This window comes from Peromyscus maniculatus, chromosome 3 (genome assembly GCF_049852395.1).
Source record: "Peromyscus maniculatus bairdii isolate BWxNUB_F1_BW_parent chromosome 3, HU_Pman_BW_mat_3.1, whole genome shotgun sequence".
Lineage (NCBI taxonomy): Eukaryota > Metazoa > Chordata > Mammalia > Rodentia > Cricetidae > Peromyscus > Peromyscus maniculatus.
In genome coordinates, this window is record NC_134854.1 from 57,313,475 (window position 1) to 57,336,528 (window position 23,054).

At 41.1% G+C, this 23,054-nt stretch overlaps 1 protein-coding gene across 2 annotated transcripts in view; it reads right to left on the reverse strand.

Annotated features, from left to right (window-relative positions):
* Positions 1 to 23,054, reverse strand: part of Exoc4 (exocyst complex component 4) — an 810,377-nt gene that overhangs the window by 135,446 nt on the left and 651,877 nt on the right. For both annotated transcript variants that reach the window (XM_076566558.1, XM_006990369.4), the window contains exon 13: positions 4,089 to 4,244. In XM_076566558.1, coding sequence (XP_076422673.1) covers positions 4,089 to 4,244 — 156 coding nt within the window. The remainder of the gene's footprint in view (positions 1 to 4,088; positions 4,245 to 23,054) is intronic.

A 23,054-nucleotide genomic window follows, 5' to 3' on the forward strand; every position in this document is an offset into this window, starting at 1 on the left:
GCTAAACCAGGCCCTCTGTCAACTCCGCTACACTGGAGGATCAGAGAAGGTTTCAACTTCTAATCTAGATACAGGATAGGACAGGTTAAAGGAAAGAGCCCATCAAAGCTAAAGTAAACAGAAATCAAAACTTATTCTCTCTCTTTCTTGGTTTTTCAAGACAGGTTTTCATTGTATAGCCCTGGCTACCCTGGAACTCACTTTGTAGACTAGGCTGGCCTTGCACTCAAGAGATCTGCTTGTCTCTGCCTCCTGAGTGCTGGAATTAAAAGTGTGTACCACCACCACGCAGCAAATATTTATTCTCTTATGATGCATTTCAAACCATGTCCACATGCAAAAATATGAGCAAATATCTCAGGCATAAATCAGCAAAATAATCCAGACACTACAGCCAAAAAAATACAAGGACAAACAAAACTAAACTATGATTGTAGAGTTAGAATGGGGCATACTTTGATGGTAGGTCTTTGGAGAACACTAGGAGAATTTGATATTTTGATCTAGTTATATGGGCATAATGATATATATTTTATTGCGACCAAAAATGAGGAAATATTTATACAATTGGCTTTTCCTTTGATTTTAATATGAAGAGTAGTCTGATTGAATGATCAAACAAGAGTAAAGAAAGCTGGATCCTTAATTCCAGCTCTTTTGAATCTAAGGCAGTGTCAAAAAAAGGCTCCATTCCTGGTTCAGCATCTCTTTTCTATAATAGAACTGTTTCCTTTTACACAGAGCTACGGAAGATAACTAATACAGCTGATTAACAATCTTTTGCGGGCATATATTACAATTAAATTCTTGTATAAAAATAAACTGAGGAACAGTAAGAAGACACATGATTATTTGAAATACTAGTGCAAAAGAAATTATCATCCAGAAATTGCTTGTAATTCAACTACTGAGGTTAATACATACAGTTAAATGAATATAGTTATAAGAGAGAGTAGGAATGTGCTTACTCAGACCACTTGAGAATGTGGTAAATGATGATCTGACAGTAATTCTGTAAAAGCATAGCACCTTGGGCTTGCTTTCTGTGTTAAGGTCAGTTGATTATATCTACTTGAGTGATAATCAATCCATCAATCATTCATTATCTCTTGTCGTGGTAGATATGAGGATATTTTCTACTATTAAAGTCAAAAGAACATAATTTCAGTTGTGGAAAGTTTAGGTTACAGAGGAATAGAGTTAAAAAAAATTTTTTTTTAAACATACTGGGTAACCAGTCAGTACATCAAAGATTCCAAGGAACATTCCTCTGTGACTTTTGTATAAGCAAACGTTCTTACACAAGATGTTCAATCCATAAAATAAACTATAAACTGTACTTATATACTATGGAGAGTGAGTGGACAGTCTCTCTAGTGAAAGACTGCACTGTGCAAGTAATAAGGCAATCTGTCAAGCGGGAGAAGACTGGTTTATCTATAGCAAAGGAGTAATATCATGGTATACAGATCACTCCTACAAATTACTAGGAAAACCCTCCATAGAAAACATAATTAAAATTAAGCAATAGATTTGAAACACACACACACACACACACACACACACACACACACACACACACACACACACACACCCCATGAAGGTCAATAAATATATAAAAATACACAGGAAATTGCTCACCCTAATCCATGAGAGAAATGCACACTAAATGACATCAAATTATCTCAGCGCATGTACTAGAATGTCTGCTATCAACAAATGGAAGATACCCAGTCCTGATAACACAAAGGCCAACAGAAACTCTGACAGACCACTGTGACGGTGCAAACTTCTAGGCCTACTTTGTTTTCTAATTTTTAAGACATTTATTTTAAGTTGTGTGTGTGCAGGTGTGATGTGTGAGTGTGGTGTGAGGCCAGAAGAAGGTGTCAGATCCTCTAAAACTGGAGTTACAGACAGTTGTGGGTGTTGAGATAAAACTTGGTTACTCTACAAGAGCAGTTTGTGTTCTTAACGGCTGAGTCGTATTTCCAGCTCCTTAGGAATACTTTAGAAAGCTGATATTGTGGACCCCTCAAAATTTGCACACACTATTACCCAGCAATTCAAGTCCTGACATATATTTAATAGACATGCATACACACTTCATTTCAACATTTAATTGTTGTGGAATATTACTTTAACTATGTAAAGGTATGCTACATTTGTTTATGCTGCATTTAATGATATAAAGATGCATTATATTTGTTTATGTTGTATTTGTTTAATTATGTAAAGATGTGTTGCTTTTTGATCTTGCATGCCTAAGGCACTTGATTGGTTTAATAAAAAGCCAAAAGCTAGGCAGTAGAGTGATAGGTGGGGCTGGCAGGCAGAAAGAATAAGTAGTAGGAGGAGAAATCTAGGCTTTGGTAGGGAGGATGAGGGAGAAAGACAGGGAGATGCCCAGGGCCAGCCAGCCAGGCAGCTGCCAGCCAGACACAGAAGCAGGAAAAGTAGGACATACAGAAGGAAAAAAAAAGGTGAAAAGCCCAGAGGCAAAACATAGATGAAGAGAAACAGGTTAAATTAAGTTATAAGAGCTAGCGGGACAAGCATAAGATAAAGTCAAGCAGTCATAACTAATAAGCCTCTGTGTCTTTATTTGGGAGCTGGTAGGCAGCCAAAAGAAAGCTTGCTGCACTTAATATCCTACAACTTTTCAGTTGTAACTATATATAAGCTAGTATCAGGAAAAAGTTACCTACTGTCAGTGAAAATAAGTTATACAGGCATAAAGACAGGTATATAGGTGTGAAGACAGTTAACTTTATGAACAGTAAAGACTTACTATCTGGATTAGTTACTTTCTGTTGCTTTGATAAAGTAACATGACCAAAAGCAACCCATGGATGGCAGAGTTTATTTAGGTTATGGTTCTAGAGGGAGAATTCATAAGGGCTGGGGAGGCATGGCAGCAGAGGGCAGTAATAGGAAACTTAGAGATCACATCTTCCACCACAAACACGAAGCAGAGAGAATGAACTGGAAATGGGACAAAGTTATGAGCTCTTGAAGCCTGCTCCTAGGCTGCACCTTCTAACCCCCAAACATGACATCAACTGGGGACCAAGTATTCAAATACCTGAGTATATAGGGGACATTCTCATGCAACCCACGTTATCTACAGTTTCAATCTACATTCTGACAGACAGAGATGAGTCTGTTGTTGGATCATAAACTGAAAGTAAGATGCTATCCATTACTTTTGAAATTTATTTATTTTGAGTTTTGATCTTTGCTGCTTCTCCTTTTTTCCTTTGTGACTCTGGGTCTCAGATGGTCAGGCCAGCTTGGACTCACTATGAGGTGAAAGGTAAATAAATTCCTGATGCTCTTGCCTCCACCTCCTGAGTGCTGGGATTCCAGATAGGCCTCACTTTCCCAGCTCTTGGTCTTTGCTTTTCAGAAGTGCTTTTATTTTACTGTACCACCTATTTTTTCCCTCAGATAAACAAAAGGTAACAAGAATGAACCTAATTTTAATGTGATGAAGCACTGTTGCCATCATTTATCTGCTTTACACAGTTCGATGGTGACATGGGTGAAAACGTAGGAAAACATGCAGCTTCATAAGATCCCATGGGTTAAGTAAAGAAATTGTACAAAGAAAATGTTGAGTGATAATGTTAAGAGAGAGACCTTACTTTTGTCAAAACAAGCAGAAATAGTAGAGACAATCCAGTCTGTGTGAATGCACATGGAAATTACAGAACATGCTTGGGATGCTGTGACATACTCTGAGCCAAACTTGATCTTACTATCAGTTTGTCAAGGAACAGGGTCAGTAGAGCAGAGCTGAATGAATGAATGAACAAATGATTGTATTGTACCTGTATAGAATCTGAGACATTTTAGCCCGACTTGACAACGCTTAGATTGGGTTCACAGCTCCTCCTTGCCGACATTTGAGCCCAAGGCACACTTGTATGAGAAAGGAAGTGCACGAGGAAGAAAACAGATTTTTCAAGTTCAAGTAACTGCTGCTTGATCTTTAGAATCGGCACCCTTTCATTTGAGTAAGGATTTGCGGAGAGCATGGGGTTTTCCTCCCCCTGTCTAACATAGCTTAGAGAACAGACGTTTACCTTATGAAGTCTTCTTCCTCTTCCCTCTTGGGCCTCAGCTGTTTGGGCTGAGCCATGTTAGTCCAGTTTGGCAGTGATTTCAAGAGTCTGCTGATATCATCATCTTTTGCCCAAGATGCACTGATGACGAGTTTCTCTTCCGACTGGACAATGCCCCTGAAATGGCCACAAAGAAATGGACAATTTAGAGTCATACACAGTGAGCGTTTTCTTCTGCCTTTGCTATAGAAAAGATGGTATGCCCATCTCTCTCTTAACACAGTTCATCACCTGTGCTGGAAGCAGCGTTATCTCTTCCTGGGTCACACTGCTGGGAAATGCCACTCTCAGAGTTCATTTTAGGTTTCCAATTTGTTGAATAAGCTAATAATATCGATTGTCCAGCTTATAATTGTTAATATCTTATGTAGAACACAAATGTATGGAAAGGTTTAGTTGGACCTTTTAAAAAATTTCAAAAAATAAAAAGTAGGACAATCATGTTTTTAAAATGCTATTTAAATGACCAAACAGTGGTACCTGAATGGTGACATAAGTGTTATAATAGACTGTTTTCTGACTTTTGGGTTTATGCTACCAATTAGTTCTATGTGAAGGTAGCTTTCGAATGATGGACAAATATCTCTCTATTCAAAACAAACCTACCATCATAAAGAAAGCCTGTGCCCCAAATGTCAGGCAGGGAAAACTTTTGATTACAGATAACTCTACTGGGCTTTGGCTGGTGACCTAGAGTTGACAGGCTTCTAGTCCTTTAATAGGGCCCATGGGTTCATTATTAATGCTGCCCTTACTAGAACGTACCTTAAAAGTCACCTTAAATGTTCAATTTCAACTTAATTAAAAAGTTTCTCTTTCTACTCAATATTTCTGCCACCAAAGCTGGTTTTAAGGGTCTAAAAATTCTCATCAGCAGTCCTTCCTGACAGAAGTGACATTTACTTATGGAATGTTCATGAGCTGGACATTCTTCTGATGACGATGATCAAGTCTCCAGTCTCTGGAAGCTTCTCACATCACAGGCATGGATACCTTTCAGTGCTAAGCATCACACTGAGATACAGCATACATTTCAGATAAATATAAATGGTGCATATGTACTTATAAGAAAAGTGCCTTCACCCAACAGACATTTCAATATGCACAGGCAAGAAAAGATGAGGCCTATAAACCTTGACTCCTTGCAGCCTGACCAAAGGTACCATGGTTTCATATTGCAACAATACTGCCCTGGTTCTTTTAAAATAAGCTAGACTAGGACAATTTTTCTAGCTTACTTCAAGCAGAAATGTTCTGATAAAAACTGTTGTCAGAAATAAAAACTATGACAGCAGAGTCTTCTTCCCTGCCCAGTCTTTCAAATTACTCTCATGGGTGGGTGCCCCTTATTCTTGTTTCTCCTTTATTTCCTTCGAAGTTTCTACTATTTCACTTTGTTTGTTTGTTTGTTTTCAGAGACAAGGCTTTTCTGTAGCTTTGGAGCCTGTCCTCGAACTCTCTCTGTAGACCAAGCTGGCCTTGAACTCACAGAGATCTGCCTGTCTCTGCCTCCTGAGTGCTGGGAATAAAGGCATGGGCCACCACCGCCCAGCTACAATCTCACATGCAAATCTTATAGCATGACACCACCTCAGATGTATAACATTCCATTTCAGGCAAGTCCTGAATAGTCTTCGGCAAATTGAAAAATGTGTCCTCTCCATATTTAACTTGGTGGCCATTTAAAACACTTATCTTGTAGACCCTCATTGGTCACCGCTACATCCTTTATATCTGACAGAGAATGGAGAGCACATATTACACACTTGAGTTTCTCTCTTCAGCAGGCATATTCAAATACATTTCATCTTCCTTTGTTATCCTGCTCTTTCTTCCTATATGTCACAAGCCTCTCCACAATGCATTTTCCTGGTCTCTGTTTTCTAAATAATGGACACATGATTTTCTCCCTTGACACAGAATTCCTCTCTTCCAAAGTTCTTCTCCCTCCTTTAAAAACATCCCATCAAATGATCGGATAGAGCATCTGAGTTTTCTGGTTGGACTCATGGACGAACCCATCCCTTGTACAACTTCTGCACAGGTGAAAGCTTCACCTTTTTGCATTGCAGGCTGAAGTGTCATCTTTTCCTTTTTTGGCCTCGTAGTCTGATACCTTTGTGGTCCTCTCAGCATCAGCCTTACTTGTTCCTGTGGCTTTTAATTCCTTTTTCAGTCGGGGAATATGGAGAATTGGCTTCTTTTTTAGTTTGATTACCAATTAGAAATACTTTTAAAGCTAAATATTTATACCCATTTTGTATATGTTAGAAGGAGGAAAAGGGCTTCCTAAATCTATTTTCTCCACATTTTTGACAGGTAGTTAAAATTTAGTCTTAAGCCAAATGCAGTAATGGTCTCAAACCAGCCTTCCCATGATGTTGACCTACCTTATTGACATGTCTTAAATCTTAAGGCTCTTTGACTGTTCTGAAGCTTCTAATGTTTTATTTCTCTTTTCTTTTCTGTATCTGCTTTTTCTTTTTATATCATTTCCTCCTGGTTCTATTACTGCTACCTGAATCCATTTGGGAGCCAAAATGATAGTTCCTTTCCTGTGCCCACACCTTACATGCTGAGTCCTTCAGGCCTATGCATTTCTCACTTGGGCAATCTTGTCTTCTAGACAGATTAATGACTCCTCCATCACATCTCTGGGGAAGCATTACTTCTCATTCTTGTTCCTACATTTGAAAGGTTAACTAGAGAATTCTTAGTGGACAGTTTCACCAATATTTCAAAGTAAATGAATCAAAAGGAACCCAGTCATTTCTATTTCTCTCTTTCCCAGTAGAAACCTGGCATGCCCTATTCTAGCCATGATGTAATCCAATCAGGAATATGCTCTTCTTTATCACCAACAGTGACCATATCCTATTAGTACCACATCTTTAATATCTTATGAATAGTCATTTCCTGTCCAGACTCACTGCCATTAATTGACATTTAAGCCCTAATCATTTCTCATGTGGACTTGGCAATGACTCAGGGCCTGGGCTTCTTGCCTGGAGTTATGAGACCATTAGTCATGTTTATCCTGCCAGAGGGGTCATCTCTGTAAATTAAAATACAATGCTAGTCCCCTCTTCAGAACCAGACAGCAATGTGTGAACATCTACCTGTTATGTGATACCTCCTTTGTCCCTGCTTACTATTCCAGGCCACTCCCCCATGCAGGTTGGCATGCTGGCTGTACATCCTATCCAGAAGGATAGTTCCAAAGTTCCAGAGTAGGATGTGTTGTTTCCCCTTCTTTATGCTATCATATCCTGTTTGGATGTTTTTACTCCCTAAAGGTTACTTGGGTTCCATCCCTGCTATTGTTGTGTGCATCTTTTTGTGTTCCACTCTCATGCTAGAGGTTTTTGGCCTTGACTGTGCACTAGAATCACTTAGGGGAGCTCTTAAAAACAAACAAACAAATAAACAAAAATAAAAAACAAAACACAAAACAAAAAAAGAAAAAGAAAAAACCTGGATGCCCAGGCCATATACAGGACTAAACAAATCAGAAACTGTGTGTGTGAGCAGCATGGAGGATGTAATCTTTAAATTTCTCAGGTGATCCAAACTGCATGCCAGGGTTACAAATATCTCTCCCCTCACTGTTTTTTAAAACAAACAAACAAACTGGGATCACAAATTTAATGAGTGTGCTGAGGATAGTTAATTTCTTGTCAGGATTTTTTTAAATCTTAGTACCTAGCACGATACCTGATAAGTGGAAGGTTTGTAAAAACTGAACAAGAAATAAACATAAGACTTCTTTCACGAGTCTGGATAACTCATTCTTCTGAGGCCATTTTAGCAGGTTCCCTTTCTCTGTGCTTAACTCAGACCAGTCACTAAGCCAGTAGCTTTCAGCCAAAGCACAGGTTTATTCTATGCCTCTCTAAATCACTAAGATCAGAAGTCGTGAATTAACGAACATATGTGTCTCTCACTAAAAACTCAACAGAAGAAAAGTCCTCGGAACAGAAAACATATGAACCAAGGAGCAATTGTTGACAATCCTTGCCCTGTGCTCCACTTCCTCCTAGGTGGTCTATTATGTGGAAAACCTCCTCAAAACCCTGCTTTCTCTGTGAGGAGTTTGTTGACCATGACAGCATACAACGATTTCTCTCTTTGGAAAAGACACAAAGCACAAACCTTTGCTTGTATATGGATCGCCTACCTCTTAGGATTTCATTCTATACAACAAAGTTGGCCTGTGGATCCCTCCTGCTCACCAGTTGTCTTTTTATGTCCTAGAAGCCATTTAAAGGTTGTCATTTTTAAATTGTTTCAAAAAAATTAAAGAGTAGTATTTGTAATGTGGGTAAATTATTTGTAAAGTAAATGTCAATGTCATACTCACAAGGAACCTTAGCTGAGTGGTTCAGTTCCCTTTAGAGCCACATTAGAGGTCAAATGCTGCTTTGCAGACTTAGAAGCCCAAGCCAAATCACTTTTTCAATTCTTAAATCCTGAGCCTGTCCACGGAAAGTGATTGTATCCACACTTGTGAGATGGTATTATATATTTTGGAGGGGTGTGGCTACAATCTTCTGTTTTAGTGCTTCATGGATCAAAAGAAACAGCATCTAAGATATTCACTGTGTTAAAGGTACCCAGAGCAAACACTGGTTTGCTCGAAAAAGTTCAACATTATATTACTACCTGAGGAATGGCAATATTAATTAATCCAAATGTTAGTAGGCAGTATATTAATTCATATTGGAATAAAGATAAAACCAAAAAGCAATTCCCAATACCTAACCTGAAATACTGACATCCTGTAGGAAATAATTACCCTAAAGGAAAATTTTCATTCAAATGACAACTGTCTTTGTTAGTTTTTCATTTTGTAATGAAACAAATCAGGTGGGTTATAAAATTCCAGGACATATCTAAACAGCTTCAAAAAAGGACCCCAGTATTCCCAACAATTATTCTGTAAGAGGAATGGGGTTAATCATTCCAACCAGAACCCATAATCTACCAATTAATTCACAGTTCGATAGGCAGCAGACAGAGCCATCTGTATAACTATTTGTATCCTTCCCAGAGGGGAGAGGAAAGTAGGTGTGTCTCTAGAAACAGGTGATGGGTTGCCATGAGAAGAGTCTACCCTCCAGACATGGCTGAGTGGATTTCATTCAGAAAACATCTGCTGATGTCAACCGGCTCTATGAGTACACTTCTCGCTCACTGGAACAGTTGGGAAGTGCAAGTCTGCACAGTCCCTAGACACAGCTGGGGTGGTGGGGCTTTCATTAGGTAAACAACCAGGGGCAGGTGGGGCTAATTGGATTCAACTGTTTTGTGACAGCCAGGGCATGATGCTTACTTTCCCAGACTGAATCTTCCAGAAATTTCAAAAACTAGAAGGCAAGTTAGACAAATGAAGCAAGGACAAGTCTAGCTCAGATGAAGCTGTGGTGTTAGTTGAGTTTATATAGACGATCAATGACTGAACATGCATCAAGCCAAACTGGAGCGCAGCACCACTCAGCCACCACGTGATAATGACAGTTAGGGATACAGGAAGAGTTAGCATCATGCTGCAGAAGAAAACCAAACAAAACCAGCAGTTCTAAAGTACTAGCTATTGATAGGTTCTATGAGAGCGGAAGTCACTATTGTGGGTTGTGTATCCACTGCTGGGCCTGCCAGGCCCCACTGCCAGCTTCAAGTCTATGGTAACACAGGTCTGGTTAAACTCAGTGGATCACCAAACAAAACAAACAGACATGAATGTGAGCAAGACATTTTTGGGGTTAGGGAGTAGATGGGGATGGGGGAGGATAGGGGTTGAATGATCAGCGTGCATTACATAGGCACTTGAAAGTGTCAAAGAAAAATACGATTGACTGAAAGAAGGGAAGGAGGAAACTGAAAAGGGAGGAAGAAGAAAAAGAGAAGGGGGAGGAGGGAGATAATAATAGCAATCATAAGGTTAGACCATAATACTTAAGAAAAGAGATAGAAATACCAGTAGGTCTTTAGGCTCCTCACAGAGCTGCAGGTGGGTGTGTCTTAGCTAAGGTTACTACTGCTGTGATGAAACATCAAGATCAAAGCAAGTTGGAAGGAAAGGGTTTAGTTCACTCATGGTTACATACAATAGCCCATGTCAAAAGCAGTGTGGGCAGAAACTCCAGCAGAGCAGGAACCTGGAGGCAGGAGCTAATGCAGAGGCCCTGGAGGAGTGATACTTACTGGCATGCTTTCCATGGCTTGTTCAGCCCTTCTTATTCAACCCCAGACCACTGGCCTAGGGGTGGCCCCACCCACAGAGGGCTGGGTCCTCCTACATCAGTCACTAATTAAGAAAATACCCTACAGGCTAGCTTATAGCTGGATCTTATGGAAGCGTTTTCTCACTTGAGGCTCCCTCCTCTCAGATAACTGCAGCTTGTGTCAAGTTGACATAAAACAAGCCAGCAGAGAATGCATACTTCTTCCCAGGAGACACAAGCTAAGAAGCATGTGGCAACAGTGCAGGCAGTCCATGGCAAACAGTCAAGCGGACTCTAGGGAAGGAGGGCTTGGATCTGAGTGTTTGCTGAAGGTAACTCTTGAAGATAATTCAATAACAATCTTCAAAGAGCAAGTTTGCATGATACTGTTTGTAAGTGACTGACTTTTCTTCTGACTTTTTAAGAAAAAGAATTACACTGTGACATAGGCAGTGGAGCAAAAATTAATGTGAAATGTGCTTCAACTGTCAATGTTCAGATTTTCCTTTGGTAAACAAATTTAAATAATTCGATGTTTGATATCCTTAAGATGTTTATAGAAAGACAGACCAGGCAGCCACTTTTAAACTTCCCATGTCCTCTTACTGCACTTAGGATAAAATCCTAATCTCTGGTTTTAAGATCCTTTATCAAGGGCTCTTAATCCTGGCTATACATTAAAACACCCCCAAAACATTTAAATATATCTACCAGGCTCCCAGTCAGAAGCTGGGCCTGACTGGGCATAAAAGTGCTCACACCGGCCTTCTCTTCCCGGTTCTTCCGGGAGTCGGGAAAAGCTGGGTTGAGAGGGCGAAAAAAAAAAAAAAAAAAAAGTGCTCACACCATTCTACTGTGTAGCCAGAGAAGGGCCAGGACCTGACTGCTGCCTGACCCTAGTCCGTCTCCTCACGTCGGCTTCTGTCTCTGCCTGGGAAGTGTTCCACTTCTCCACAGCCAAGTTCAAGCGTCACAGCCTCAGCGAGGTCTTCCTGCTCCTTACTCAGAAAACTTGTTTTGCAAAATCAAATCATTCTAATTACTGAAGCCCACTTTTTCCCTTCGTCACTAGATCATTACCTGTCTCTTTCCATTAGAGTGGAAAAGCCATGATTGCAAGAACTCGCCTCACAGATTCATTTCTCCAAGTTTAGCCCTCAGCATACCACTGCATACCCAATTCTTTTGTATTATAAATTGACAAATTATAATTTTACACATTCATAGAGTACAAAGTGATACTATGATTTACAAATATAACATATCCACCACTAAGACACATCATTTTTCTGAGGACAACATTTCAAACTTAGTCTTGATGACTCTGAGCACTGACAATACATTTCAACAAGGATGGGAGAAGCCTTCCTTTTTCATCTAATGGAGGCTTTGTACCATTTACCATCACTACTCCAACTTCCCTCCTCCCAGCATCTGGTAAGCACCCTTCCACCCTCTCCTCACAGACGTGAGGATATGTCTTTGTGTCTGCCTCATTGTACTTAGCATAGTATTTTTCTATTCCATCTGTGTTGTCATAGATGACAAAATTCCTTTTTAAAAAGCTAAATAGAAACCCTTTGTGGATATGCACCACATTTTCTTTATCCGTTCATCTGTTGATGGACACTTGGGTTGATTCCATAATTTGGCTATGTAAACAGTGTTTTAGTGAACAGGGACTGCAGACATCTTTTTGACATACTAACTTTAATTTGGGGAGTAAACACCCAGAAGTGGTATCTCTAGATATAATTTTATTTGTAGGTTTTTTTTTGAGGAGACCCATTTTGATTTTTCCACAATGACACCACCAAGTTATCCTTTCAGCAGCAGTGTATATGTGTATAATATCTCCTCTCTACACCCCCACTAGCAGCTAATTTTCATCTTTTTGTTAACAGCCTTAATGACAGTTGTGTGGAGATGTTTTAAAATTTGCACTTATTAAATCATTAGTGATGTCCAGCTTTTCTAAATACATCTGTTGGCTATTTATACATCTTCTTTTGAGAAATTCCTATTCAGGCCTCTTATTAGTTTTTCCTTTTTGTTTTGTTTTGTTTTGTTGTTAGTGGTGTAGGATTCAAATCTGGGGCCTTAAATAAGCTAAATGGGCACTCAAGTTACACCCTCACACTCTTTATCCACTGTTAATGAAATTTGTTGTTATGTTTTGTTTGTTTGTATGGAGCTAAATTTTCGATAGGGTTTTCTACTAACTACTAATAAAATGTACAGCTTGGAAATATTTTCTTCCAGGTGTAGGTTGTTTCCTCTCTCCTTCATTTCAGTACCCAGACCTTTGGTAAGCATGTTTTTTTTCTTTCTTTCATCCTCCCCATATTGGAGGTCAAAGCTAAAAACATCTTTGCTATAGGAATGCCATGGAGATGTACTATGCACTCTCTTTGTAGTTTTGGGTCTCACATGAAGGCTTTGACTACCTGCACTTGGTTTTCCTGTGTGACGGGAGATGCTGTGTCTCCTCTCCTATGCACACTCCCCCACACTGCAGCTGAAGATAGTTGCACCCTCCCAATATGAATTCTTGGCACTTCTGTCAAAATTCAATTAACTGTACATGCATGAGTGCATTTCTGGGCTCTCAATTCTCTTCTTCTGGTCAATGAGTCTGTTCTTATGTCAACGCTGTGGTGTTTTAATTACTATTACTTTGTAGCATAGATTGAAATCAGGTAGTGTGATGTTTCCAGTTTTGTTCTTTTAGCTCATGACTGTCTTGGCTATTTTGGGTTTTGCTTTTGTGGTTCCGCATGAATTTGATGTTTAAAAATACTCCTATAAAAATACATAGTAGGGGCTGGGGAGATGGCTCAGTGGGTAAAAGTGCTTGTTCTGCAAACAACACGAGGACCCGAGTCTGAGCCCCAGCACTCACACAGAAAAATCAGACATGGCTGTGCATACCTGGGGACCCCAAGATAGGAGGACTGAAATAGGTGGATTCTAGGAACTTGCTGGTTAGCCAGACTAGCCAAAATGGTGAACTTCAGGCTCTGTGAGAGACCATGTCTCCAGACAATAGGTGGAGAAAAGCAGACAAAGATGAGGACAGCCTGTTCTACAATCATGAGCATGGATGCAGGAGTCCACATGCTCATTTGCAAATACCAAAAACCAATTCATGCGCATGCGTACACACCCACCCACATACACACATACCCACCCCACCCCCACACACTGGAATTCTGAAAGGCATTGTGTGGAATCTGTACATTACTTTGGGTAGTATGGCCATTTTGCTATTTTTACAATATGACTCTTGACACAAACATAAATTATCACTCTGGTTACTGTGCCTTCCATTTCTTTCCTTCACACTATCACATTTATAGTGTTCAGTTTTAGGTTTTTCATCTCCGTGGTTACATCTGTTCCTAAGTATTCTTTGTAATCTTTGTAAATGGACTGTCCTCCTGATTTACTTCCATTATGCTTACTCTCAGTACATGGAAGTGTGATTGACTTCTGTTCTCTGCAAGCTCACTGCAGTCTTTTATTAGTCCTAGCTGTTGGTACTGGTAGAATCTTTAGATTCATCATCTGTGCCACTGATCACGTCAAAAAGCAACACTTTTCTACTTGCTTTTCTTTCTTTCTTTTACTTACTTGCCCAGCATCTTGTCCTGCCCAGATCTTGAGGAAAAGATTTGAATATTTCACCACCGTGTTTTATGTTAACTGTGGATTTACTGCATGTGGCTTTAACGGGTGTATTCTCTCCACAGCACATTTGTTGTAGTGTCCTCAAGAGAGGACACTGAGTTTTGTCAAACGTTTTCTCTGCATCTAATGAGATGATCACACAGCGTTTGTCCTCCACTGTTAATGTGATGCATCACATTTATTGATCTGTGGATGCTGATGTGTTTCTACATTCCAGGGATAAATCCCACTCGATCACAGGGAATGATCCTCTTAATGTGCTGCAGAATTTGATTTGCTAGTACTTGGTTGAGAAATTTTGTATCTGTTTGTTGAAAAGGTTGGTCTGTGGTTTTCTTTTCATATAATGTCCTTGCCTGTCTTCGGTATTAGGCCCTCAATAATTCCTGAATAAATCAGGTAACAGATTGAATGATGGAATGATATATTTGAAGTATAAACACTGGCGACACAACAGAAGGCATAAAAACATCTTTCCTGGGTCATCAGCAAACCTTAACAATGCCATCAATGAATGCAGTAATAAGCAAATATACTAACACAGTAGTTACCACAGTCTAGACACTGTTCTAAGTTCTTTACACATGCTAAAGCTTTTTGTTTCTTATGTGTGTGCATGTGTGTATGTGTGTGAATGTGGTATGGTATGTGTATGTGTGTATATGTATTTGTGATATGTATCTGTGGTATATATGTGTAAGTGTGGTATGTATGTTTGTATGTATGTGGGTATGTATGTATACATATATGTGTGTTTGTGTATGACTGTATATTTTTACATGTATGCATGTGTGTGATATGTATTGAGTGTGGTATGTATGTTTATATGTATATGTGTATATATGTATGTATATATGTGTGTGTTTTGTGTGTATGTGAATGCATGTCTCTGTGTGTGTCTGTGGTGTGTGACTGTGGTATGCATGTGTAAGTATGGATGTTTGTATGTGTGTGGTATATATGTATGTAGTATATGTATGTATACAGGTATGTATCTGAGTGTGGTATATGTATGTAAATGTGTTGTCTGTGTGTGTATGTTGTGTGAAGTGTTTAGTGTGGTATGTGCTCATTTTTGCTTGTGAGAATGCATGCCTATAATGTACACTCTTGGAGGCCTGCTCTCTCACTTTCAACGATATTCCTTAGAGACAAGGCTTCTTATTAAATCTGGATCTAGGCCAACAGCAAGACCCAGAGATCTTCCTATCTCTGCTCCCCTCTTCCTCAGTGCTGGGGTTACAGATGTCTGTGTGGCCATGCCTGACTTCTGACGTGGGTGTTGGGTCCTCAAGTCTTTATGCTACACTATCCAGCCCTCAGCTCATTGAGTCATCTCTGCAGCATGTTTACTCATGACACAGCAATCCTGTGTGGTAGGTTCACCACTTCCATCTGGTGGAGGAAACACCTAGACAGCTGAGTGCTGGGGTAGACCTAAGCTGGGCTCACGCTGCTCTTCTGGAGCATGGCCTCCATATCATTGTATAGTCTTCTAAGCCTCCTGAAACATTTCTAGGTTCCCCATTACTTTTTTAATTCCATTGCTTATGTGGGCTTTCGAGTCAGACAGAGTTAGCTTCTAATGCATGCACTACGTCTTCCACAATCTGCCCTTCGCCACATTATTAACCTTTCTGAACCTCTGTTTTTTCATGGGTAAGGTAGGAGAATCCAATTTAATAGAATTGTTGAGTGACTAGATAAGCTAATGACTTATAAAGTCCTCTGCACTGTGACTATGCATTTTATTGAGTATTTATTTCCACTCAGTCCAGGTCCTTATTACTGTGCATCAAAGTTACTGCAATAGGCTCCTATCTGATCATGGTAGGCGAGCTAGGCAGGAGAAACGAGGTTCACTGCTTCCTAAAGAACTTATAGGTCACATAGTTAGGGAGCAACATCTGGAACAACTGTTTGGGGCCAAGAGAACAGATGGCATGTAAAGTAAAGTGAAGGGGTGTGGTGATATATTGTGTCCCCCAATACATCGTGCATCCTAATAAACTTATCTGGGGTCAGAGACAGAACAGCCACTAGATAAACATAGAGGCCAGAAAATGGTGGCACTCACACCTTAATCCTAGCATTCTGGAGGCAGAGACCCAATCGGATCTCTGTGAGTTCAAAGCCACACTGGAAACAGCCAGGCATGGTGGCACATGCCTTTAATCCCAGGAAGTGATGGCAGGAAGCAGAAAGGTATATAAGGTGTGAAAACCAGGAACTAGAGCCTGGTTAAGCTTTTAGGCTTTTGAGCAGCAGTTCAGCTGAGATCCATTTGGATGAGGACTCAGAGGCTTCCAGTCAGAGGAAACAGGATCAGCTGAGGAATTGGTGAGGTAAGGAAGCTGTGGCTTGTTCTGTTTCTCTGATCTTCCAGCATTCACCCAGTACCTGGCTTCAGGTTTGATTTTATTAATAATACCTTTAAGATTCATGCTACAAAGGGGTTCATCTGGTCAATAACCATGAGTGCTAGGATATGGAGATGGATTATGCTAGTTCTGAGAGATAATTATGCACCAAAAGTCACAGTAACTTCCTTCTACAACCTGAGAGGAGAGTTCAGATAGTGATTTAACCAGTAGCACACATGACAATCACTTCTAAAATTACAGTTGCCAAGGCCTAATGCTCAGTGGACAAACTGTGGGAAATCTAATGTCTTAAAATTTCTCCTAACAACTTTGATGGGAATCCATAGTTGGGGAATAATGTTATGAAAAGAAAAACATACATATATCAATAACTGGTCAAATAATAATACACACAGAAATGTAAGTTACCAATAGGACAACTTCAGAAGCACATTACAAAAGGTCACCTGACTCATGCTTTCTATGAAGTAAATACTACATATTTTATAATATTCATTTGTTTGTATTTTATATTTAATAAAATCATGTGTGGTGGTTTGAATGATGGCCCCCGTAGGCTCATGTGTTTGAACACTTGGTCTCCAGTTGGTGGAACTGTTTGGGAAGGATTAGGTGTGGCGTTGTTGAAGGAGGTGTGTCACTGGTGTGGGGTGTGAGTTGTTAAAAGAGTCATGCCATTCCCAGTGTGCCTGCTCTTCCTCCTGCCTGTGGGTTGAGATGTGAGATACCAGCTGCTCCTGTCATCATGCCTCTGTTCTGCTATCATGGACTCCAATGCTTTGGAACTGTAAGCACAATTAAATGTTGTCTTCTATAAGTTGTTTTGGTCATGGTATTCCATCATAGCAACAGAAAAGAAACGAACACACCACATGTCAGTGTTGAATGAACCAAAGAGATGGGGGAAATAGTCTTTGTAGGCAGAGGGTAATTAGAGCTGGGGAGGCCTTTGCAGAGGGTTCCTCTGGCTCATGACTTTGATTTCTCTCATGTTTACATTTATTAGGTGGGCAAATGTTCAAGGCAAGCTCAACTCTGCTCTTGGTCCTACAGGAAAGGTGCCTCTGGTTATGCAGGGATACTGAGAAGTATTTCCTGAATCTGAAGGCATCTATGAATGTCCCATTTTCACTAGTTAACACAATGGACTCTTCCATATCTCCACTTGGACCATGTTGTCCACCCCATACCAGCCATATAGTTTTCTCTGACTGATTGGGAACATTTCAAAGCTTCCCTTTCCTACCTATCCCCACATCCTGCCCTTGTTTCTATTTCCTCACTTTCCCTAATACACCCATTTATCCCTTCTGCTCCACATTCAGTTCAGCAAAGCTTCCTTGTTCATCCAACAAACATTCCAAAAGGCCAACAAGGTATCCTGAGTTGGACCTGTTCCTTGCCATCATAGTTTATCATAGTAAGTGTGCCCTCTTACTACTCTGGAATCAAATCCAGGGTCCTTTGAATGCAGTCAAGTGCTCTACAGCAATTCCACTGAGCCCTAGGCTCAGCTTGCAAGTGTGTCCTGCTGCACGGTGTCTTCACACTTTAGCATAAGTTCCAGCTCCTTTAGGAAGACACAGTGAATAGCTGAAAGGTGAGTCCCCAGCTGCTTATAGCCCCCAATAGTATGCTGTGTCTGATATTAATGGAATCTCTAAGTGTATAGCAGAGGTTTTATTTGTATTCTCTACCAAGTAGGTCCAAAGTTATGGCAGCGTGTGTGTGTGTGTGTGTGTGTGTGTGTGTGTGTGTGTGTGCCACACGCGTGTGTATACGCGTGAGTGCGTATGTGCATGTACACACTGTACCAGCCCCTGGAAAAAAATTAATGAACTGATGCTAAATTAGAATGAAGAGGAACTTTAGACAACTGTGACCTGCAAGCATTAAATGACACTTTGGGGACAGATGGAGCTGCTGGTTGACTCTCAGGGCAAAGAGGACAAGCATGGTGAGAGAAGCATTTGGCTTGGAGGTGGCACAGTAATAGACAGACTGCCTGAATGGAAACACGGTACATTTCAGAACTCACAACTGAGCTTCCTTGGTGCTCCAAGGGGTGTGACTAATTATGGAATACACTTCTAGGCTCCTTTCCCTTGGAGGGAACATCTGTATCCCAAGCATGTACTATGACATCATTCCAGAGCAGTCTTTTTCTCCAGAGCGCTGGGCTCACACAGAAGAGATGCCCTGACCTTTCCTCAGATCTTTAAACCTACAGCTCTGCTCAAGTTCTCCTGGCAGACTCAGAAGACAAACTGATTCTCAGCAGAGGGCATTGTGAGCTTGGGGATTTGACAGCTTCTGAAAGGGATCTGCTGAAAATCACGAGGGAGAAAGTCAGATTGCAATGTTTCCCTGCTTCCTCCCTCCATCCCTCCCTAGTGTTATATCATTTTGGATCATTTGAATTGTACATGCTTTCTATTTAAGTCAGTCATTTGCTGGCAGCAAAACTAGAACATTTCCTGTTTTTCCTCTCACTGTAATCAGGATTTGGTTGTCCAAATTAGGACTGCCCTAATTACTCCTCAGCAGGTGCCAATCTGGGGGAGGGCAACAGACTGAAAGGGAGGAAGTAAGGACACTTTGAATCTTCAGAGTCACACAAGAAGAAAACACATTTTCCCTAAGGCTGAAAAACCTGATTAAGTCACAGGAACACACACCATGGGGTTGTGTCTGGAGAATGTACACACATGACCATGAATTGCTGTAAAACAAACATAAAGATGGTTTTCTACTTATCTGCTGTCATAGCTTTACAGATTTGCTTTTTCTAACTCAGAGATGAATTCAGGTTATACCCACAATTCAGCAGCCATGTACATCACCCCCAGACAGACTTGTGTGGAATAATCGACTGTTGAAACAAGAAGTGCACATAATTCTGGAGACGTTGGCTCTGTGTGTGCGTGTGCGTGTGCGTGTTTCCAAAGTGGTTCAGTCTCTTAAACAAAAGAATCAGGATCATTTTTAGGAGGACCAAAGCAATGGCTGTGGTCCAAAGGAAGCACACATGGGCTCAGTGGGGAAAATGCTTGCTCAAGCCTGATGACCTGATGCTTTAGTCAGGGTTTCTATTGTTGTGAGGAAGCTGCCATGATCAAACAGTAAGTTGGGGTGGAAAGGGTTTATTTGGCTCATATTCCCACACTGTAGTATATCATTGAAGGAAGCCAGGACAGGAACTCAAACAGGGCAGGAACCTGGAGGCAGGACCTAAAGCAGAGGCCGTGGAGGGGTCCTTCTTACTAGCTCACTTCTCATGTTTTGTTCAGCCTGCTTTCTTATAGAATTCAGGACCACCAGCCCAGGGATGGTACCACCCACAACTGGTTGGGCCTTTCCCCATCAATCACCAATTAAGAAAATGCCCGACAAGCTTTCCTATAAGCCCCGATCTTATGGAGGCATATTCCCTTATTCACTAGCCCCTCCCTCCCTCTATCCTCCCTCTCTTCCCCCTTCTCTCCTATCTCTCCTGAGACAGGGTTTCTCTGTGTAACAGCCCTTTGTGGTGATATAATGTGTACCCCAATAAACTTGCCTGAGAATCAGAGAAGCAGAACAGCCTGCTACTAGATCTTACCTCTACAAAATCCTCAGTCTAAATCGAGTGAATTCCTATTTGCTCACACCTTATATACCTTTCTCTGTCCAGATATCACTTTCTGGAATTAAAGGCGTGTGTGCTTCCCAGCACTGGGATTAAAGGTGTGTGCCACCACTGCCTGGCTCTGTTTCCAGTGTGACCCTGAACTCAGAGAGACCCAGACAGACCTCTGACTCTGAGTGATAGGATTAAGGGTGTGTGCCACCACTGCCTGACCTCTATGTCTAATCTAGTGGCTGGCTCTGGCAAGGTTATTAGGGTACACAATATATCACCACAGCCCTTGCTGTTCCATAACTTGCTTTGTAGACCAGGCTGGCCTCTAATATCGAGATCCACCTGCCTCTGCCTCTTGAATGCTAGGATTAAAGGCATATACCACCATGCCTGGCCAGAGGCATTTTCTTATTTGAGGTTTCTTCCTTTCAGATGATTTTAGCTTGTGTCAAATTGACATAAAACTAGCCAGCACACCTGAGTTCCAGCTTGGGCATGCACACAGTGGAAGGAAATGACTGACTCCCACAAGTTGTCCTCTGATCTCAATATGAGTACCATGGTATGTGCACATGTGCATACTACCCCACAATTAGTAAATATAATAAATAGGAGATGGTAAACATAAGTTTCCTTGGAAATATAAACACAGAAAAACAATTGAATTCCTATCCATAAAAGAGTCCACAGTGAATGAAACTATTCCCATTTCTCATTTCTGTCTAAAACCAACCACTCTACTTGTGTATGAGATCCCACCCTTACCTACCTGTCCCCAACACAGCTTCACAGTCTCCCTTTATTTCATATACTAACAATCTTCTCTTTCTATTAAATATTTTTCAAATATAGATATGCATATATTCCTCTTTGGAAATGACTCACCAAATATAACATATCTCCATGTGACCTCAGTTCTCTAGCTACTACCATAATCCTGTTCCCCTCTGTAGTGGCACCAATTATAGTTGTCATTTCTATACCTGTATTTTCCTTTCTCATCCATGCCATTCTGCTTTGCACCCTAATGCCCCACAGGAACAGCTCTTGAGATGGTCACCACCTTGGGAAAGCCACTACCCAGCCCATGCTCTGATTAGACCCAACAGCAGCATCTGGCTCATCCCTTTGCTTGGCTTGCACATTACATCCTTTTCATTTTCCTGTTTCACTGGCTGTTGCTTCAGTCTCCTCTGACAATTACTCCTCCTTCTGCACACTTCTGAGGTCCACATTGTTGTCAACTGTGCCACAGCTAGCTAAGCTCATCCCAAGCAGGTTTCACCAAGTTCCACAGCTTCACACACCACTCCTACCACATGCTAATGGCTGATAAATGCCTAACTCTAGGCCAGGGCTCTCTCCTTTTGATGAGTGTATCCAATTGCTACCTCCGTGTGTCCATGTGAATGGCTACTAGAAACTTCAAATTTAGTTTTGTATAGGAAAACATTCAACAGAGCAGCTTAAGCTGAAAAATTAGGGGGTGCCTCTTGGGCAATCCTTGCCAGGTGAACATGTATGTATTGTACAGTCTTTCTAGCTGGGAGCCTGCCTTTGGCTCAGGAACAGGCCTTACAGCCAGTGGGAATGGCAGGTTTTTACCTACTCATAATATGACAACTGTCTAGTTGTCCCCAGATCTGCAATATTCTCCTCCTCAATGGAAACTGATGCAGAATTTAAAAGTAGAAGATGGGAGGATTGTGGCAACATGAGAATGCCATCTGCATTGGGTGTGCACACACTATCTTGGGAAGGTTTAGGCTTTGAACCTGGAAACAACCTAGATGTCCATCAACCAAGGAATGGATAAAGAAAACATGGTATATTTTCACAGTGGAGTGTTACCCAGCTGTTAAAAACAAGGACACCAGGAAATCTGAAGGCCAATGGATGGAACTAGAAAAAAAATCATCCTGAGTGAAGTAACCAGGACCAAGAGAGACAAACATGATATATACTCACACATAAGTGGATATTATCTGTAAATAAAGGATAACCACGCTACAATCCATAGACCCAGAGATGCTAGGACACAAGGAGGGTTCATGGGCAGGTGCCTGGATCCCCCTGGGAAGGGGAAATAGAAGAGATTTTGTGAGTGGGTTGAGGGCAGATGTGGATGAGAACACAAGTGATCAAGTTTGGGGGTGGGTGGAAGGGGAGAATACTGAAAGAGACTATGGAGGAGGCATTTCAGGGTTAGGTAAAAACCTGGCACAAGGGAATCTCCCAAGAATCTATAAGGATGACCCCAGCTAAGACTCCTAGCAATAACAGGATGTAGCCTGAACTGCCCATCCTCTATGACCAGATTGGTACCTAGCCCAGTTGTCATCAGAGAGGCTTCTTCCAGTAACCGATGAAAATAGATGCCGACCCATTGCCAAAAATTAGGCAAATTTCAGGGAATCCTGTAGAAGAAGGGAGGAAGGGATTGTAGGAGCCAGAGCGGTCAAGGATACCACAAGAAAACTCATAGAATCAACTAACCTGGGCTCTGAGGGGCTCACAGAGACTGAACCAACTACCAGAGAGCCTGCATGGGACTGACCTAGGCATTTTGTATATGAGACAATTGTGCAGGTTGGTCTTCTTGTGGGACATCTAACAAAGGGAACAGGGGCTGTCTCCAACTCTTTTACTGGCTTTTGGGACCTTATTCTTCACACAAGGTCACCTTGCCCAGCCTTAATACAAGGGGAGGTGCTTAGTATTACTGCAACTTGATATGCCATGTTTTGTTGATATCCATGGGAGACCTGCCCTTTCCTAAACAGAAGTGTAGGAGGAGTGGATGGGAGGAGAGGAGGGAAGTGAAACTGTAGCCCAGATGTAGAACAAATGAACAAACAAACAAATAAATAAATAAATAAATAAATTTAGGCTTGGTGCTGCACAGTAGGACATGCCTACAATTCTAGCTCTTCAGATGCTGAAGCAGGAGGATCTTGAATTCATGGCTAGCCTAGGCTACACAGTAAGTTTCACACTTGCCTCTAAA